The sequence below is a fragment of the Elephas maximus genome, chromosome 12 (assembly GCF_024166365.1).
Source record: "Elephas maximus indicus isolate mEleMax1 chromosome 12, mEleMax1 primary haplotype, whole genome shotgun sequence".
NCBI lineage: Eukaryota > Metazoa > Chordata > Mammalia > Proboscidea > Elephantidae > Elephas > Elephas maximus.
Genome location: NC_064830.1, coordinates 102,906,100 through 102,923,692, shown reverse-complemented (window position 1 = coordinate 102,923,692; position 17,593 = coordinate 102,906,100). Strand labels below are relative to the sequence as shown.

The following is a 17,593-nucleotide window of genomic DNA, read 5'->3' as shown; positions in this document are numbered from 1 at the left end:
CTGGACAACTGTTATAGGCAGCAGTTTACAGTTTGGTTCATATACTTGTGATGCTCATTATTGGGGAATGAATTTTCTTTACCTACAGTGATTTCTGGAAACCCTGGTGGTGTAGTGGTTAAGTGCTACAGCTGCTAACCAAAGGGTCAGCAGTTCGAATCTGCCATGCACTCCTTGGAAACTCTATGGGGCAGTTCTACTCTGTCCTTTAGGGTTGCTACGAGTCGGAATTGACTCGATGGCACTGGGTTTGGTTTTTGGCTTTTGATAGTGATTTCTAAATGCTGTTGTTTAAAAAAATTAACATATTCAGATTTTGAATTTATGAAACATACTTAAAACTTAACATCATTTTATGAACCATACTTACGTAACTTGGTCTCAAACTCTTGTGCTCCTTCTAGACGTGGCAAACACGAGAGAGGGCCATGTGAATTGATTCCTTGATTTTGAATATTGCTTAGTGCAGTCTCATAAAGATGGTGTTGTATAAATGGAATGTGATATCCAGAGCATGCATAGTTGTAAAGGGCTTTGTATTCACAAATTTGCTTTAATGAAATTATATTACATATTTTGTTAGCAGTCTGTTAAATACCTTGAGAGTAGTTTGTAAAATACTAATGAAAATAAAAAATACTAATGACAGGGGCAGAGCCAAGATGGTGGTTCCTAGTCAAACGCACTAAGGTATCCCTCTGCAACAAAGATCCAAAAAATCAAGTGGAACAGATACAGACATCAGTCCTGTAACGCTGAACTTTAGATGAAGGGATAAAGTGTTAGATCAGAAGCCACTGAGAAGAAGAAACTGATTGAAAACAGTGAATGAGTAGAGATATGGAGTGGAGGTTCCCTGCCAACCAGCACAACCCAGAGTGGCCATCTTGGGATGAAGCCAACAACCCTGCATGAAGAGCACATAAAGGCACCTTCACAGAATTCCCAGTAGGATACAGAGGAATGGAACAGACACACCCAGAGCAAAGTAAGATCCCATTGGCTGGCTGCAGCTCAAGGAAGTACCCAGATACCCTCACATGGTAACCAAAGGAGCATGCTCCTACCACCCCACCCTTCTGGTGAATACTGATAAGAACCACCCCACCACAGCAGCCCCGGCTGCTGGGGACCACAGTACAAATCCACTCTTTCCTCCACCATCTAGCCCCATCTGTCTATCCCTTGCCCCTGCCTCTCTCCTGTGCCCCACTGGTCCGCGGCCAAGTGGAAATGGCTCTGTGCCACCCCCTCCCTGCCAGCTCTACCCTGCTGCACCATGGCCAAGCAGAATTGGACCCATGCCACCACCCCCCACTGGCTCCGCCCTGCCTCACTGCAGCCAAGTGGAACCAGTCCTGTGCCACCCCCTTCCCTGCTGGCTCTGTCCTGCTGCACCACAGTCAAATGGCCTGCCCTCACGCACCTCCCGCCAGCCAGACCCACTCCACTATGCCATAGCTGAGCGACTGGCCCTGCCCATCTAGACAAAGTGGTAATAGTTATCATGCTCACAGACAAGCAAACAACAAAGCATGCGCAGCCCACCCGCCCAGACATATCAAAACAAAACAAAAAATCAGGATGAAACAAAGTTGCAATCAGTAAATAAAGAAAATAATACCTGAATGTTTCAGAGACAGCAGACAATATCAAAACATATAAAAAAGCAGGACATGACGGCTCCAGCAGGTGACCAAAATAAAGGATCAGATGACCTTTGGTAGAAGAAGAGGCACTAGAACTACCTGATATGGAATTCAAAAGTCTAATATTCAGGGCTCACCAAGAGATTAGGAAAGAGATCAAGGAAAACACAGACAAAACTAAGGAAAATGTAGACAAAATAATGGAAAACACAGACAAAACCAACCAAAACATAGCAAAAGTCAAGGAAAATACAAAGAAATAGAAAAATTCAGGAAAATAATACAAGAAGAAAACATCAAAATAAATAAACAATTAGAAATCATACAAAAACAGCAATTAGAAATCCAAAAGATTTCAGATATGGACAACACAACAGAAGGCTTTAGGGCCAAATTTGAAACAATGGAAGACAGAATCAGCTAAATTGAAGACAAATCCATTGATGCTACTTTGAGGAAAAATTAGAGAAAAGAAGGAAGAAAATTAAAGAAAATGTAAGAATTATGTGGGATGCAATCAAGAGCAAAAATGTGCACATGATTGGAGTTCCAGAATAGGGGGAGAAAGTGGAAAACACAGAGAAGATGGTGGAAGATTTGTTGGCAGAAAACTTACCTAGTATCATCAAAGATGAAAAGCAAGAAGCTCAATGAACCCCATATAGGATACACCCCAAAAGAAAGTCACCAAGACATACAATAATCACAACTTGCCAAAAAAAAAGACAAAGAATCCTGAGAGCATCCCTAGAAAAATGAAAAGTGACTTACAAAGTGGAAACAATAAGACTAAGCTCTGATTACTCAGCAGAAACTATGCAGGCAAGAAGGCAGGAGGATGACATATATAAAACCTTTAAAGAAAGAAATTGCCAACCAAGAATAATATATCCGGCAAAGCCTTCTCTCAAATACGATGGTGAAATTAGTACATTTCCAGATAAACAGTAATTAAGGGAACTTGTGAAAATCAAACCAAACTTACAAGAAATATTAAAGGGAGTACATCAGTTAGAAAACGAGCATCAGACAAAAACCGGAGGCTAGGACACTGGACAGCATCAGCCAGATACCAACTGTCATGGATTGAATTATGTCCCCCCAAAAATGTGTGTATTAACTTGGTTAGGCCATGATTCCCAGTATTGTGTGGTTGTCCTCCATTTTGTGATTGTAATTTTATGTTAAAGAGGAAATTGATGGGATTGTAACACCCTTATCAGGTCAAATCCCTGATGCAATACAAAGAGAGTTTCCCTGGGGTGTGGCCTACACCAACTTTTATCTCTCAGATGAAAGGGAAGTAAGCAGAGAGTTGGGAACCTCATACCACCAAGAAAGCAGTGCTGGGCGCAGAGCATGTCCTTTGGACCTAAGGCTTCTGTGCTGAGATGGTCCCAGACCAAGGTAAGACTGATGACAGGTTCCTCTCTCCAGAGCCGACAGAGAGAGAAAGCCTTATCCTGGAGCCGGCACCCTGAATTTGGACTTGTAGTCTACTAGGCCCCCACGTGTCTGTCAGTTTGTTGTACTGTGGGGGCTTGCGTGTTGCTGTGATGCTGGAAGCTATGCCACCGGTATTCAGATACCAGCAGGGTAACCCATGGAGGACACGTTTCAGCTGAGCTTCCAGGCTAAGACAGACTACATAGATCAAGAGGCGGTTGATCGGGCAGAACAAGGGCATACTGCGTGGTTTAAAGTCAGGAAAGGTGTGCATCAGGGTTTTATTCTTTCACCATACCTATTAAATCTGTATGTTGAGCAAATGATACGAGAGGCTGAACTATATGAAGAACAGGCATCAGGATCGGAGGAAGACTCATTAACAACCTGCATTATGCAGATGACACAACCTTGCTTGCTGAAAGTGAAGAGGACTTGAAGCACTTACTGATGAAGATCAAAGACCACAGCCCTTAGTTTGGATTGCACCTCAACATAAAGAAAACAAAAAATCCTCACAACTGGACCAATGAGCAACATCATGATAAACGGAGAAAAGATTGAAGTTGTCAAGGATTTCATTTTACTTGGATCCACAGTCAACAGCCATGGAAGCAGCAGTCAGGAAATCAAAAGACGCATCGCATTGGGTAAATCTGCTGCAAAGGACCTCTTCAAAGTGTTGAAGAGAAAAGATGTCACCTTGGAGACTAAGGTGCACCTGACCCAAGCCATGGTATTTTCAGTCGCATCATATGCATGTGAAAGCTGAACAATGAATAAGGAAGACCGAAGAAGAGTTGACACCTTTGAATTGTGGTGTTGGCAAAGAATATTGAATATACCATGGACTGCCAAAAGAACTAACAAATCTGTCTTAGAAGAATTACAACCAGAATGCTCCTTAGAAGCAAGGATAGTGAGACTGTGTCTTACATACTTTGGACATGTTGTCGGGAAGGATCAGTCCCTGGAGAAGGACATCATGCTTGGCCGAGTACAGGGTGGGCGGAAAAGAGGAAGACCCTCAACGAGGTGGATTGACACAGTGGCTGCAACAATGAGCTCAAGCATAACAATGATTGTGAGGATGGCTCAGGACCAGGCAGTGTTTCGTTCTGTTGTGCACAGGGTCACTATGAGTTGGAACCAACTCGACGGCATCTAATAACAACAACAACAAGCCTACTAGACTGTGAGAGAATAAATTTCTGTTTGTTAAAGCCATCTACTTGTGGTATTCTGTTATAGCAGCCCTAGATGACTAAGACACCAACCTAGGTAATGAACTTTCAATAATTAAACTAAAATTGTTTTTAAAGTATTTAAAACAGAGAACCAGAGATGTCAATCTGTAAATGACAACAATGTCAAAACACTAAAATAGGGAATAAACAGTGTAAGTGTAGAACTTTCAAATGGAAAAGAAGTCAAGGGAAAATCAAGTAATAAAAGACTGGTTCAGACTTAGAAAGATAAGGGCAACTTTCAAGGTAACCACCAAGAAAGTTAACAAACCTACTCATCAAAATAAAAAAGAAGAAAAACATAAAGACTCAATGATCACAAAATCTATAATAACAAAAGAAATGAAAAATTCCACAAACAAAAGGAAGTCAGCAGATGAAAGTAACAGGAACAAAGAAAATGTCAGTAGCACAAAACAACAACAACAACAAAAAATGACAGGGATAAACTCACAGCTATCAATAATCACACTGAATATAAATGGCTTAAGTGCACCTATAAAGAGAGAGTGACAGAATAGACCCATCAATATGCTGACTATAAGAAACACACTTTAAGACCAAAAATCAAAGGATGGAAAAAATATATATATCAAACAGCAACCAAAAAACAGCAGGAGTAGCAATACTAATCTCAGATAAAATAGACTTTAAGGCAAAAGCTACCCTAAAAGACAAGCAAGGATATTATATAATGATTAAAGGGACAATCCACCAAGAACACATAAACTTAACAAATATCTGTGCACCCAACAACAGGACTCCAAAATACATAAAACAAACTGTAATACCATGAAAAGAGAAATAAACCGTTCCACAATAATGATAGGAGACATCAACATGCCACTCTCGGTAAAGGACAGGGTATCTGGAAAGAAACTCAGCAGTGATACAGAAGGTCTGCAGGCCACAATCAACAAACTCGATCTCATAGACATATATCAAACACTCCATCCAACAGCAACAAAGTATACATTCTTTTCCAATTCACATGGAACATTCTCCAGAATAGAGCATATTTTAGGCCACAAAACAACCCTCAAGAAAATCCAAAATGAGATGATTGAGATAGTGGCTGCAACAATAGGCTTAAACATGATTGTGAGGTTGACACAGGACCAGGCCGTGTTTTGTTTGGTTGTACATATGGTTGCTATCAGTTGGAATCAACTCAACAACACCTCACAACAACAATAGAAGAAATCAAAGATGGAATAAAAGAATTCCTAGAATCAAATGATAATGAAAACACATCATACCGAAACCTTTGGAACACAGCAAATGCAGTGCTCAGAGGTCAATTTATAACAATAGGTGCACAAATCAAAAAAGAAAAAAGGGACAAAATCAAAACGTTAGCCCTACAACTCAAACAAATAGAGAACAGCAAAAGAAGCCCACAATCACCAGAAGAAAGGAAATAAAGATCAGAGCAGAAATAAATGAGAAACTAGAAATCAATAGAAGGGATCAACAAGTGAAAAAGTTGGTTGTTTGAAAAGATCAACAACATCGACAAACCACTGGCCAAATTGACAAAAGAAAAAACAGGAGAGGAAGCAAATAACCCAAATAAGAAATGAGATGGGGACATAACGACAGACCCAACTGAAATAAAACGGATCATAACAGAATACTATGAAAAGCTGTACTCCGACAAATTTGAAAACCTAGAGGAAATGGACAAATTTCTAGAAACACACTACCTACCTAAACTGAAACAAACTGAGGTAGAAAATCTGAACAGATCCGTAACAAGAGAAGAGATTGAAATAATAATAATAAACTTCCAAGAAAAAAAGCCCTGGCCCTGATGGCGTCACTGGAGAATTCTATCAAATATTCAGAGAAGAGCTCACACCAGTACCACTCAAACTATTTCAAAGCATAGAAAAGGAAGGACTACTCCTGAATTCATTTTATGAAACCAACATAACCCTGATACCAAAACTAGGCAAAGACACCACAAAAAAAGAAAATTACAAACCAATATTTCTCATGAATATAGTGCAAACATTCTCAATGAAATTCTAGCCAATAGAATTCAGCATCATATAAAAAAAAATGCATCACAACCAAGTGGAATTCACATTAGTTATGCAAAGATGGTTCAACATTAGAAAATGAATCAGTGTAATCCACCACATAAATAGAACAAAAGAAAAGAATCATATGATCATCTCAATTCATGCAGAAAGGCATTTGATAAAGTTCAACACCCATTCCTGACAAAAACTCTCAATAAAATAGGAACAGAAGGGAAATTCCTCAACACAATAAAGGGCATTTGTACAAAACCAACAGTCAACATCATTCTCAACAGAGATAGACTGAAAGCATTCCCTCTGAGAATGGGAAAAAGACAAGGATGTCCTTTATCACCACTTCTATTTAACATTGTGCTAGAAGTCCTGGCTAGAGCAGTGATGCAAGAAAAAGAATAAAAGGGCATCCAAATTGGTAAGGAAGAAGTAAATCTGTCCCTATTCACAAATGATATGATACTGTACATAGAGAACCCTAAAAAATCTACTGGAATGAATAGAAAGATTCAGCAGAGTAGCAGGATACAAGATCAACATCAAAAATCAGTTGGATTCCTATACACCAACAAAGAGAGTTATGAAAAAGAAATCAGGAAAAGAATCCATTTATAATAGCCCTTAAAAAACAACAACAAAAAACCTTAGGAATAAATCTAACCAGGGACTTAAAAGTCCTATACAAAGAAAACTACAAAACAGTCATGCAAGAAGCCTAAAGAGACCTATATACATGGAAAAACATACCATACTCATGGATAGGAAGACTCAACATTGTGAAAATGTCAGTCCTACCCAAAGCAATCTACAGATATAATGCAATCCCTATCCAAATACCAACAGCATTCTTTAATGAGTTGGAAAACTAATCATTAACTTTATATGGAAAGGAAAGAGGTCCTGGACAGGTAAAGCATTATTAAAGAAGAACAGAGTAGGAGGCTTCATACTACCTGATCTCAGAACCTGTTTTACAGCTGTGGTAGTCAAAACAGCATGTACTGGTACAGTGACAGACATGTTGACCAATGGAACAGAATTGAGAACCTAGATGTAAATCCATCCACCTGCAATCATCTGATCTTTGACAAAGGCCCAAAGTCCATTAAATGGGGGAAAAGACAGTCTTTTTAACAAATGGTGCTAGCAAAACTGGATGTCAATCTGTAAAAAAAAAAAAAAAAAAAGAAACAGGACCTTGTCGCACAACATACACAAAAACTAATTCAAAATGGATCGAAGACCTAAATAATAAAACCAAAAACTATAAAGATCAGCACTAGGGGCCCCAATACACAGCATAAATGGGATACAAACCGTAACTGACGATGCACAAATACCAGAAGATAAACTAGATAACTTGGATCTTCTAAAAATTAAACACACTCATCAAAAGAGTTCACCAGAAGAGTAAAAAGAGAACCTACAGATTGGGAAAAAGTTTTGGCTATGACAAATCCGGCAAAAGTCTCATCTCTAAAATCTGTAGGAAAATCCAACACCTCTACAACAAAAAGGCAAACAGTCCAGTAAAAAAGTGCACAAAGGATACGAACAGACATTCAGGTGGCTAACAGACACATGAGGAAATGCTTGCGATCATTAGCCATTAGAGAAGTACAAATCAGAACTACAACTGAGATACTATCTCTCCCCGACATTACTGGCACGAATCAAAAACAACAAAATAACAAATACTGGAGAGATCGCAGGGAGATTGGAACTCTTATGCAGTGCTGATGGGAATACAAAATGGTACAACAATTTTGGAAAATGATATGGTGCTTCCTTAAAAAGCTAGAAATAGAAATTTCAGATGATCCAGGAATCCCACTTCTAGGAATATATCCTAGAGAAATAAGGGCTGTCACATAAATAGACATATGCACACCCATGTTCACTGCAGCATTATTCACAATAGCAAAAAATGCCAGCAACCTAAGTGCCCATCAACAGATGAATGAATAAACTATGGTACATACACAAAATGGAATACTATGCAACAATAAACAATAACGATGAATCCACGAAACATCTTAACAATATGGATGAGTCTGTAGGGCATTGCTTAGTGAAATAAGTCAATCACAAAAGGACAAATACTGTGTGAAACCACTATTATAAAAACTCAAGGAAAGGTTTACACACAAAAAGAAGCAATCTTTGATGGTTACAAGGGATGGAGTGGAGAGGGGAAATCATTAACTTTGGTGAAGGGAAAGACAACACACAATATAGGGGAAGTCAGCACAACCTGACCAAGACAAATGCATAGAAGCTTTGTAAAAAAAAAAAAGCTTTGTAGACACATCCAAATTCCCTGAGGGACAGGGTTACTGGGCTGAGGGCTGGGGACCATGGTCTCAAGGGACATATAGATCAAATGGCATAACATAGTTGATAAAGAATGTTCTACATCCGATCTTGGTGAGTACCATCTGAGGTCTTAAAAACTTGCAAGTAGGCCATCTAAGATACATCTACTGGTCCCATCTCATCCAGAGCAAAGGAGAATGAAGAAAACCAAAGACACAAGGGAAATATTAGTCCAGAGGACTAGTGTACCACCAGTACCACAGTCTCCACCAGCCTAAGCACCGGACAACTAGATGGTGCCCAGCAACTACCACGGATCGCTCTGGGCAGAGATCACAATAGAGGGTCTCAGACAGATTGAGAGAAAAATGTAGAACAAAATTCAAATTCACAAAAAAAGACCAGACTTACTGGTCTGGGCGTGGAGGAACCCCAAGAATATGGCCCCTGGATACCCTTTTAATTCAGAACTGAAGTCACTCCCAAAGCTCACCCTTCAGCCAAATATTAGACAGGTCTGTAAAACAAACTATAACATATGTGAGGAATGTTCATTGTAGTGTCAACCATGTATGTGAGACCAAATGGGCACACCTGCACAAAAGCAAAGACGAGAAGGCAGGAAGGGACAGGAAAACTGGATGAATGGAAATGGGGAACCCGAGGTGGAGAAGGGGAGTGTGTTGACACATTGCGGAGATGGCAACCAATGTCACAAAACAATTTGTATGTTAATGTTGAATGAGAAACTAATTTGCTCTGTAAACTTTCACCTAAAGCACAATAAAAAAATATTTATGAAAACTATAGCATATACTAATATAATGAATTATTATTCAGCTACTTCCTATTTATTCATTGGCAAATAAATTTAAAGCACATTTCTGGTTCTTAAGTAAATCTAAGGAGCCTTGGTGGTACAGTAGTTAAGTGCTCAGCTGCTAAGCAAAAGGTCTGCGGTTCAAACCCAGCAGCCACTTCATGGGAGAATGATGTAGCAGCCTGTTTCCATAAAGATTTACAGCCTTGGAAACCCTGTGAGGCAGTTCTACCCTGTCCTGTAGAGTCATAATTGGCTTCATGGCAGCAGGTTTTTTTCAGTTTTAAATAAAGCTGCTTTGGTATGTATAGTACTACCATAGTTACATGGTTGAAACAGTTGTATTCAACAGACTGGTCACTTAGCTGTTTGCTGTTTTAAATGTGCCTTTCATGAATTTGTGCATTCAAGAATACTTCCTAAGTGTCAGGAATTCATACTGAGTGTTGCTGCATTCTTGTTTTTCTGACTAGTGGAAAATGAAAATCACTGTGACTTTGTTAGACTCCGGGATATGCTCCTGTGTACAAACATGGAGGATCTGAAAGAGCAGACCCACACTCAGCACTATGAGCGTTATCGGTGCCACAGACTGCAGAAAATGGGTTTTACTGATGTGGGTCCAGACAACCAGCCTATCAGGTGAGCAGGATCTACCGAGGACATCCCGGGAAGTCTAGCGAGGACATGCAAATAGATCTATGGAAACTCCCACAGCTGAGAGAGAATCATTTGGGAGTGAGAATAATTGTACTTCTCCCATCCTGGCTATCCTGGGTTTTAGATTTTTTAAATCCTCTTCCAACTCAAATGGAGATGGTTCGTAGGAGCAACATAATGATAACGAAACCAAAACCAATCTATAAAATGGGACTGGTAGTAGGAATAGTAGTGTCAGAACCTGTCTAACTTCAGGGGGGATAATGACCAGGATCAGCCCAAAGCTGATTGCTATGAGGTGGAAGTCAGACATACCTCCACTCGCCAAACTTTTTACCAATTCTGCAGCTAGTAGTCCTCCCCACGGCACTCTCCACTTCTGGGTTTGATAATCCATTGCAATGGCCACAGAGAACTCACAGGTCATACTTACAGTGAAGTGATTTATTAAGGAAGGGACAGGGTACAACTCGGGATCAGGACCAGGAAGCACGTAGGCAAAATCTCCCTTTTTCAGTGCAGGACAGCTCTCTCAGCTCCTCTCAGCTGTGCATTCCTCCTTTTGGCCCCCTGAGGACAGGCTCCTCTCGGCCCCCTGAGGACTGGCTGCACTTGGCCTTGTCAGGACCGCCTCCTCTTGCCTCTGCCATCTGTCACCACTGACTCTGCCACAGGGCCCCCTCTGGGCCTCTCGCTGTATTCAGTGTTATGGCCCTTGACCTGTGTTAAGCTCTTTCAGGAGGTTCCTTGCTTCCTTTCTCTGCTTCTTTCTTCTTTCTTCCTTCTACTTCCTGCTGCTTGTCTCAAAAACCTCTGTGGGGTTGGCTGCTTATATACACAACTCCTTATCAATTTTAAGGCATGCCCCTCCCAGAGGTGGGGGGGCCCACAAACTGACCAATCCCCTCTCAGTAGGCCACAGACACTTCATTTGCATGGTAGCCTATAGTCACCTCATTTGCATAGCATAGACCAATCCCTTTAAGGTGCACACCAGTCACAGGGCAGCCCAGGACCAGCCAAAAAGTATCAAAACCTAGTTGTTTACAGCTTACCCAGGAAATGTCAATCAGCCTGAACAAAAGTGACAAACCCTCTGGGTAAGAAACTAGGGCAAAGTAACTCCTCAGGGCTTAGGAGAAAAATCTCTCAAGCTGTTTTTCCAAAGAACCAAGGCAAAGGGCCACATAAAGGAACTCATTTCACCACACAAACCCAGTGCCCTTGAGCCTGTTCTGGCTCATATCCACCTAATAGGACAGAGTAGATCTGCCCCATAGGGTTTCCAGGACTGTAAATTTTTACGGAAGCAGACTACTGTATCTTTCTCCTGTGGAGGGGCTGGTGGGCTCGAACTATCAACCTTTCAGTTAGCAACTGAGCGCTTAACCATTGCACCACCAGGACTCCTCAATATAATGTTAGGGATCATTTATTTCAGTATATGCTGAAATGTGTATCTGAGAGAAAAATACATTATTTTGTTTTATTTTTGTATTTATATGAAACAGACTCAGGAGGTGTTTCAAAATTCTGGTACTCTATATATTCTCTGTATTATATTATTTTTGGTGTAGTTAGCTGTCATAGTGACCCCATGCACAACAGAACAAAACGCTGCCTGGGCCTGCACCATTCCTATGATCGATTATGGATTGGGCAGTGTGACTCATAGGGTTTTCATTGCCTGATTTTTGGAAGTAGATTCTAGGCCTTTCTTCCTAGTCTGGAAGCTCTGCTGAAACCTGTTCAGCATCCTAAAAACCAAAAGAGCTCGTTGCAGTTGAGTGGATTCTAACTCATAGCACCCCACAGGACAGAGCAGAATTGCCTCATAGTGTTTCCAAGGAGCAGCTGGTAGATTTGAACTGCTGACCTTTTGGTTAGTAGCCAAGCTGTTAACCACTGTGCCACCATGGCTTCATTCAACATCATACCAACATGCAGACCTCCACTGACAGACAGGTGGTAGCTGCCCCTGAGGTGTGTTGGCCTGGCATCAAACCCAGGCCTCCAACTTGTAAGGTAAGATTTCTACCACTGAACCACAACTCTCCCCATGCTTTATTACTCTGCATATACTGTTGAGGAGCCCTTTGGCAAAATGGTTAAGCGCCTGTTTGCTAATCGAAAAGTCAGCAGTTCGAACTCACTCAGTGGCTTCACAGGAGAAAGACCTCATGATCTGCTTCCATAAAGATTACATCTTAGAAAACCCTATGGGGCGGTTCTACTTTGTCACATGGGGTCGCTATGAGTAGAAATGGACTCAACAGCACTTAACAATGACAACACATATATATTGTTATTTTAAATATAGCACCTTGCTTTCAACATCTCATGATATAGAAAGTTTCATATATTCTGTTTTTTTTTTTGAGAGAATACTGGTAACTGTTTTTATATAGGACCTAATATACAATATGTGTATATTTGTGCATGCTTATTAGCATTTTAATATGAGAGTAATAAAAAAATCTTTTTAGTTTTCAAGAGATCTATGAAGCCAAAAGACAAGAGTTATATGAGCAATGCCAGAGGGAGGAAGAACAGTTGAAACAGAAGTTTATGCAGCGGGTAAAGGAGAAAGAAACCGAATTTAAAGAAGCTGAAAAAGAGGCAAGTACTGCTGGCTTGATGTAATTTGCATTCATTTTTAGGCATCCTGTTAATTTGGGTTCCCTGGTTTTCTTTGGCCCTCTCCTTTGCCAAACATGATGTCCTTTTCTAGCGATTGGTCTTTCCTGATGACGTGTCCAAAGTGAGTCCAAGGCCCTCAATGAGATGGATTGTTCCAATAGCCGCAACAATTGATTCAGACATACCAACGATCATGAAGATGGGGCAGGACTGGGCACCACTTCATTCTGTTATACATAAGGCCGCCATGAGTCGGGCTGACCTAAAGGCAACTAACAACAACAACAACATTAATTTGGGGTTTTAATCTGAAGAGTTTAGTTGAGACAATTTTGGGAAAGTAGCCCTTTCACGTAGATTTTGAATCCGCAGCCTTTAAAAAAAATTATAGTCTATAATTTTATTTTCTTCCTAGAACACTTGTAGAATTTGCTATTTAAATGGCCCCTAAAAATGATTTTGTAAAACATATTTACCTTAATGTTCTTTGTAATTTGAATTCTCACATGTTGTTGATGTATGAGTCAGATCTGACTCATAGCGACCTTGTAGGACAGGGTTCTGTTGCCCCATAGGGTTTCCTAGGCTTTAATCTTTATGGGAACAGATCACCAGGTCTTTTCTCTGGCTGAGTCACTGGTGGATTTGAACCTCAGACATTTTGGTTGGCAGCCAGGTGGTTTAACCATCGTGCCACCATACAGAGTTTAATTTATAACAAACTCAAGCTATTGACTTGTGTGAAGGATCATGCACTTTCTAACCCTACCGTTGCATTAGAAAATTCCCTTTTATAAATCCTTTTTTGAACAACATTATTTGTGTTGTGCTAGTTAGGAGATAAAACCCAAACCCGCTGCCGTTGGGTCGATTCCGACTCATAGCGACCCTATAAGACAGAGTAGAATTGCCTCATAGAGTTTCCAAGGAGCGCCTGGTGGATTTGAACTGCTAGACCTTTTGGTTAGCAGCTGTAGCTCTTAACCATTACGCCACCAGGGTTTCCAAGAAGGACAAGACAGAACAAGGGGATACTGATTGTTTTAAAGTCAGGAAAGGTGTATGTCAGGGTTGTATTCTTTCACCATACCTATTTAATCTGTATGCTGAGCAAATAATCCGAGAAGCTGGACTATATGAAGAATGGGGCATCAGGATTAGAGGAAGACTCATTAACAACCTGTGTTATGCAGATGACACAACCTTGCTTGCTGAAAGTGAAGAGGACTTGAAGCACTTACTGATGAAGATCAAAGACCACAGCCTTTGATATGGATTGCACCTCAACATAAAGAAAACAAAAATCCTCACAACTGGACCAATGAGCAACATCATGATAAACGGAGAAAAGATTGAAGTTGCCAAGGATTTCATTTTGCTTGGATCCACAATCAACAGCCGTGGAAGCAGCAGTTAGGAAATCAAAAGATGCATTGCATTGGGTAAATCTGCTGCAAAGGACCTCTTCAAAGTGTTGAAGAGAAAAGATGTCACCTTGAAGACTAAGGTGTGCCTGACCCATGCCATGGTATTTTCAATCTCATCATATGCATGTGAAAGCTGGACAATGAATAAGGAAGACCGAAGAAGAGTTGACGCCTTTGAACTGTGGTGCTGGTGAAGAATATTGAATATACCATGGACTGCCAAAAGAACTAACAAATCTGTCTTAGAAGAATTACAACCAGAATGCTCCTTAGAAGCAAGGATGGCGAGACTGTGTCTTACGTACTTTGGACATGTTGTCAGGAAGGATCAGTCCCTGGAGAAGGACATCATGCTTGGCCGAGTACAGGGTGGGCGGAAAAGAGGAAGACCCTCAACGAGGTGGATTGACACAGTGGCTGCAACAATGAGCTCAAGCATAACAACGATTGTAAGGATGGCTCAGGACCGGGCAGTGTTTTGTTCGGTTGTGCATAGGGTTGCTATGAGTTGGAACCGATTTGATGGCACCTAACAACAACCTTTTTTAACAACAACAACAAGGCAGGAGATGGAAACCCTGGTGGTGTAGTGGTTAAGAGCTATGCCTACTAACCAAAAGGTTGCAGTTCGAATCCACCAGGCACTCCTTGGAAACCCTATGGGGCAGTTTTGCTCTGTCCTGTAGGGTCACTATGAGTTGGAATTGACTTGACGGCAGCAGGTTTGGTTTGGTTTTGGTTTTCGGCAGGAGAAAGACCTGGCAATCTGCTCCTATAAAGATTACCCCCTAGAAAACCCTATGGGGCAGTTCTACTATGTCACATGGGGCACTATGAGTTCCAATCAACGGATGGCACCCAACAACAAGGGGCACTTGGGATATGAAGGCGTGACTCCTGCCCCCAGGGATCTTTTGGTCTACTGGAGAAATGCAGATGTCTATATCAGTTAGGGAGCAAGGTGACAGGTGTTCAGAGGGCTCCTTTTATGGGATCAGGGAGCACAGAGAAAGGACACCCTAACTGCCAGGTGTGGGGGTGGGGTGGGAAGAAGGGGTCAGCATCCTTTCTTCCTGTTGGTTGTCTCTCACAGTTTTCTGCCATCATAGCTTTGATCAACACACCTTCTCTGATGCATACAAGCAATGATTGCGAACAGTCGTTGTGAAATAATGTCATATCAAAGACCCAGGCCTGCCTTTAATGACATACAAGGTGACACCATCTCCTTCATTTAGCTTATCATGTTGATTTTGAGCCCCACAGATTAAGTAAAATTTCCTGAGGAAATAAAGGTAACTGAATGGGGCCCTTGACATTTTTTGTTTCTGTCTACTTGTCTGCTAGTTTCACTTGAATAAATTATCAGACCTTCTTTCAATGGACTTTACAATTAAAATCACAACTGCTTCACAATCCAGGCAGTCTTTTAATGAATGTATTTCTGGTGAGTAAGGATTTAGCAAAGTTTATTTAAGGATATTTTGTGGGGGAAAATGTGGAGCCCTAGTGGTGTAGTGGTTAAGAGCTCGGCTGCCAACCAAAAGGTCAGTAGTTTGAATCCACCAGCAGCTTCTTGGAAATTCTATGGGGCAGTTCTGCTCTGTCCTACAGGGTCACTGAGTCAGAGTCAACTCGATGGCAACGTTTTTTTCTGTGTGCGTGGGGACATGTAGAGTGAGAAAATACACCTCATTAGGAAGAAGTCAGATGTTTTTAATACTGTGTTTTGTGCATACTTATGGGTTTTATTATATTTGATTCAAGTATTTTTGCATGGGAACTCGTTTAAAAATAAAATCATTTAAATTCTGTATTGAATTACAATGCATTTTTGAGATGGTTGCTAAGATCAAGCACTACTGTGACGACATGAGTGTGCTTGATAATTGGAAAAAATGACAAGTGTATTCCTAGGAAGGTGGCATCGTACTGTGCTGTTAGTCCCAGCTGCATATTTGTATCCCAGCTACAGGACAAGTTTGAGCACCTTAAAAAAGTCCAACAAGAGGAGACAATGAAGCTTGAAGAAGAGAGAAAACAATTGGAAGCAGAAATAATCGATTTTTATAAAATGAAAGCGGCCTCTGAATCACTGCAGGCCCAGACTTGCACCAACACGAAGAAGGACAAAGAGCGTAAGAAGTAGCCCCCTCCCCTCGGCCCGTCTGAGCAGCCCCCTCCCCTCGGCCCGTCTGAGTAGCCCCCTCCCCTCAGCCTGTCTGCTGTAGAGCCCATCACTCTGTGCCCCGTCTTCCTGAGAGACTGTCTTCATAGCATTGAATTCTGCTTGAAATTCTTAACTTTTTTTAAAAAGTCTGTTTGCTTATTGTACATCTTCCCCAGCTGGAATCTGATCACCTCGAGGGCAGGCACCAGGTGCATCTTGTTCACTGCTGTACCTTACCTTAAAAAAAAAAAATTACCTTTAGCACTTAAAAAATAGGACAATATTGGCACTCAATAAATATTTCCAAAATGAAAAAATGATGAAAGAAATACATTAGAAAAAAACAAAAAAACAGGTGCTGTCAAGTTAACTCTGACTCATGGCAACCCCGTGTTAAGAGTAGAACTCTGCTCCATAGGGTTTTCAATGGCTGATTTTTCTGAAGGAGGTTGCCAGGCCTTTCTTCCGAGGTATCTCTGGATGGACTCAAACCACCAACCTTTTGGGTAGAAGTGGAGTGCATTCATCATTTGTGCTCCCCAGGGACACCAAAGAAATATACAGCGCAGTGTAAAAAGAGTCAGCTGGGTAGAGGAGCCCAGGTGGTGCAGTGGTTAAGTGCCCAGCTGCTGCCTGAGAGGTCCATGGTTTGAACACACAGCCCCTCCAGGGGAGAAAGATGTGGCATCCTATAGGGTCTCCAAGTTGCGGCTGGGAGATTTGAACTGCACCTTTTAGTTAGCAACCGAGCTCTTAATCACTGCACCACCAGGGCACCCCATAAAGATTACAGCCTGTGGGGCAGTTCTGCTCTGTCCTGTAGGGTCGGTATGAGTTGGAATCGACTGGGTGGCACACAACAACAAGAGTCGTTACCTCTGTTTACCGCAACTACTTCTGGCTTAGTGAAGGCCTTCTCGTGTTCCTGAAAGAGTGACAGCTTTCTGTCATCATTCTACCATTGCATCCATTTCACGTGCAGCATTTTTCAGGATGTCAGGATATTGTAATTCAGCCTCAAAATATTTGTGAAAATATAATCTCAGCTCATAGTATCATTACTTCTTGAAAAAGTTTTACATGAAAAGTATGGCGAAAGGGAGGGAAATCCACAATGATTTTTATATGCTGTTAAATCACATTATAGATTTTATAATTTCTGGGAAGATAAAAGGA

The 17,593-nt window shown here is 41.1% G+C and overlaps 1 protein-coding gene across 1 annotated transcript in view; it reads left to right on the top strand.

The window, feature by feature from the left end:
• The window catches only part of SEPTIN14 (septin 14), a 33,705-nt gene extending 17,309 nt beyond the window's left edge, over nucleotides 1-16,396 (top strand). Inside the window, exons 7-9 of the mRNA XM_049905073.1 lie at nucleotides 9,994-10,162; nucleotides 12,667-12,799; nucleotides 16,217-16,396. Coding sequence (XP_049761030.1) covers nucleotides 9,994-10,162; nucleotides 12,667-12,799; nucleotides 16,217-16,396 — 482 coding nt within the window. The remainder of the gene's footprint in view (nucleotides 1-9,993; nucleotides 10,163-12,666; nucleotides 12,800-16,216) is intronic.
• The last annotated feature ends 1,197 nt before the right edge of the window (nucleotides 16,397-17,593 follow it).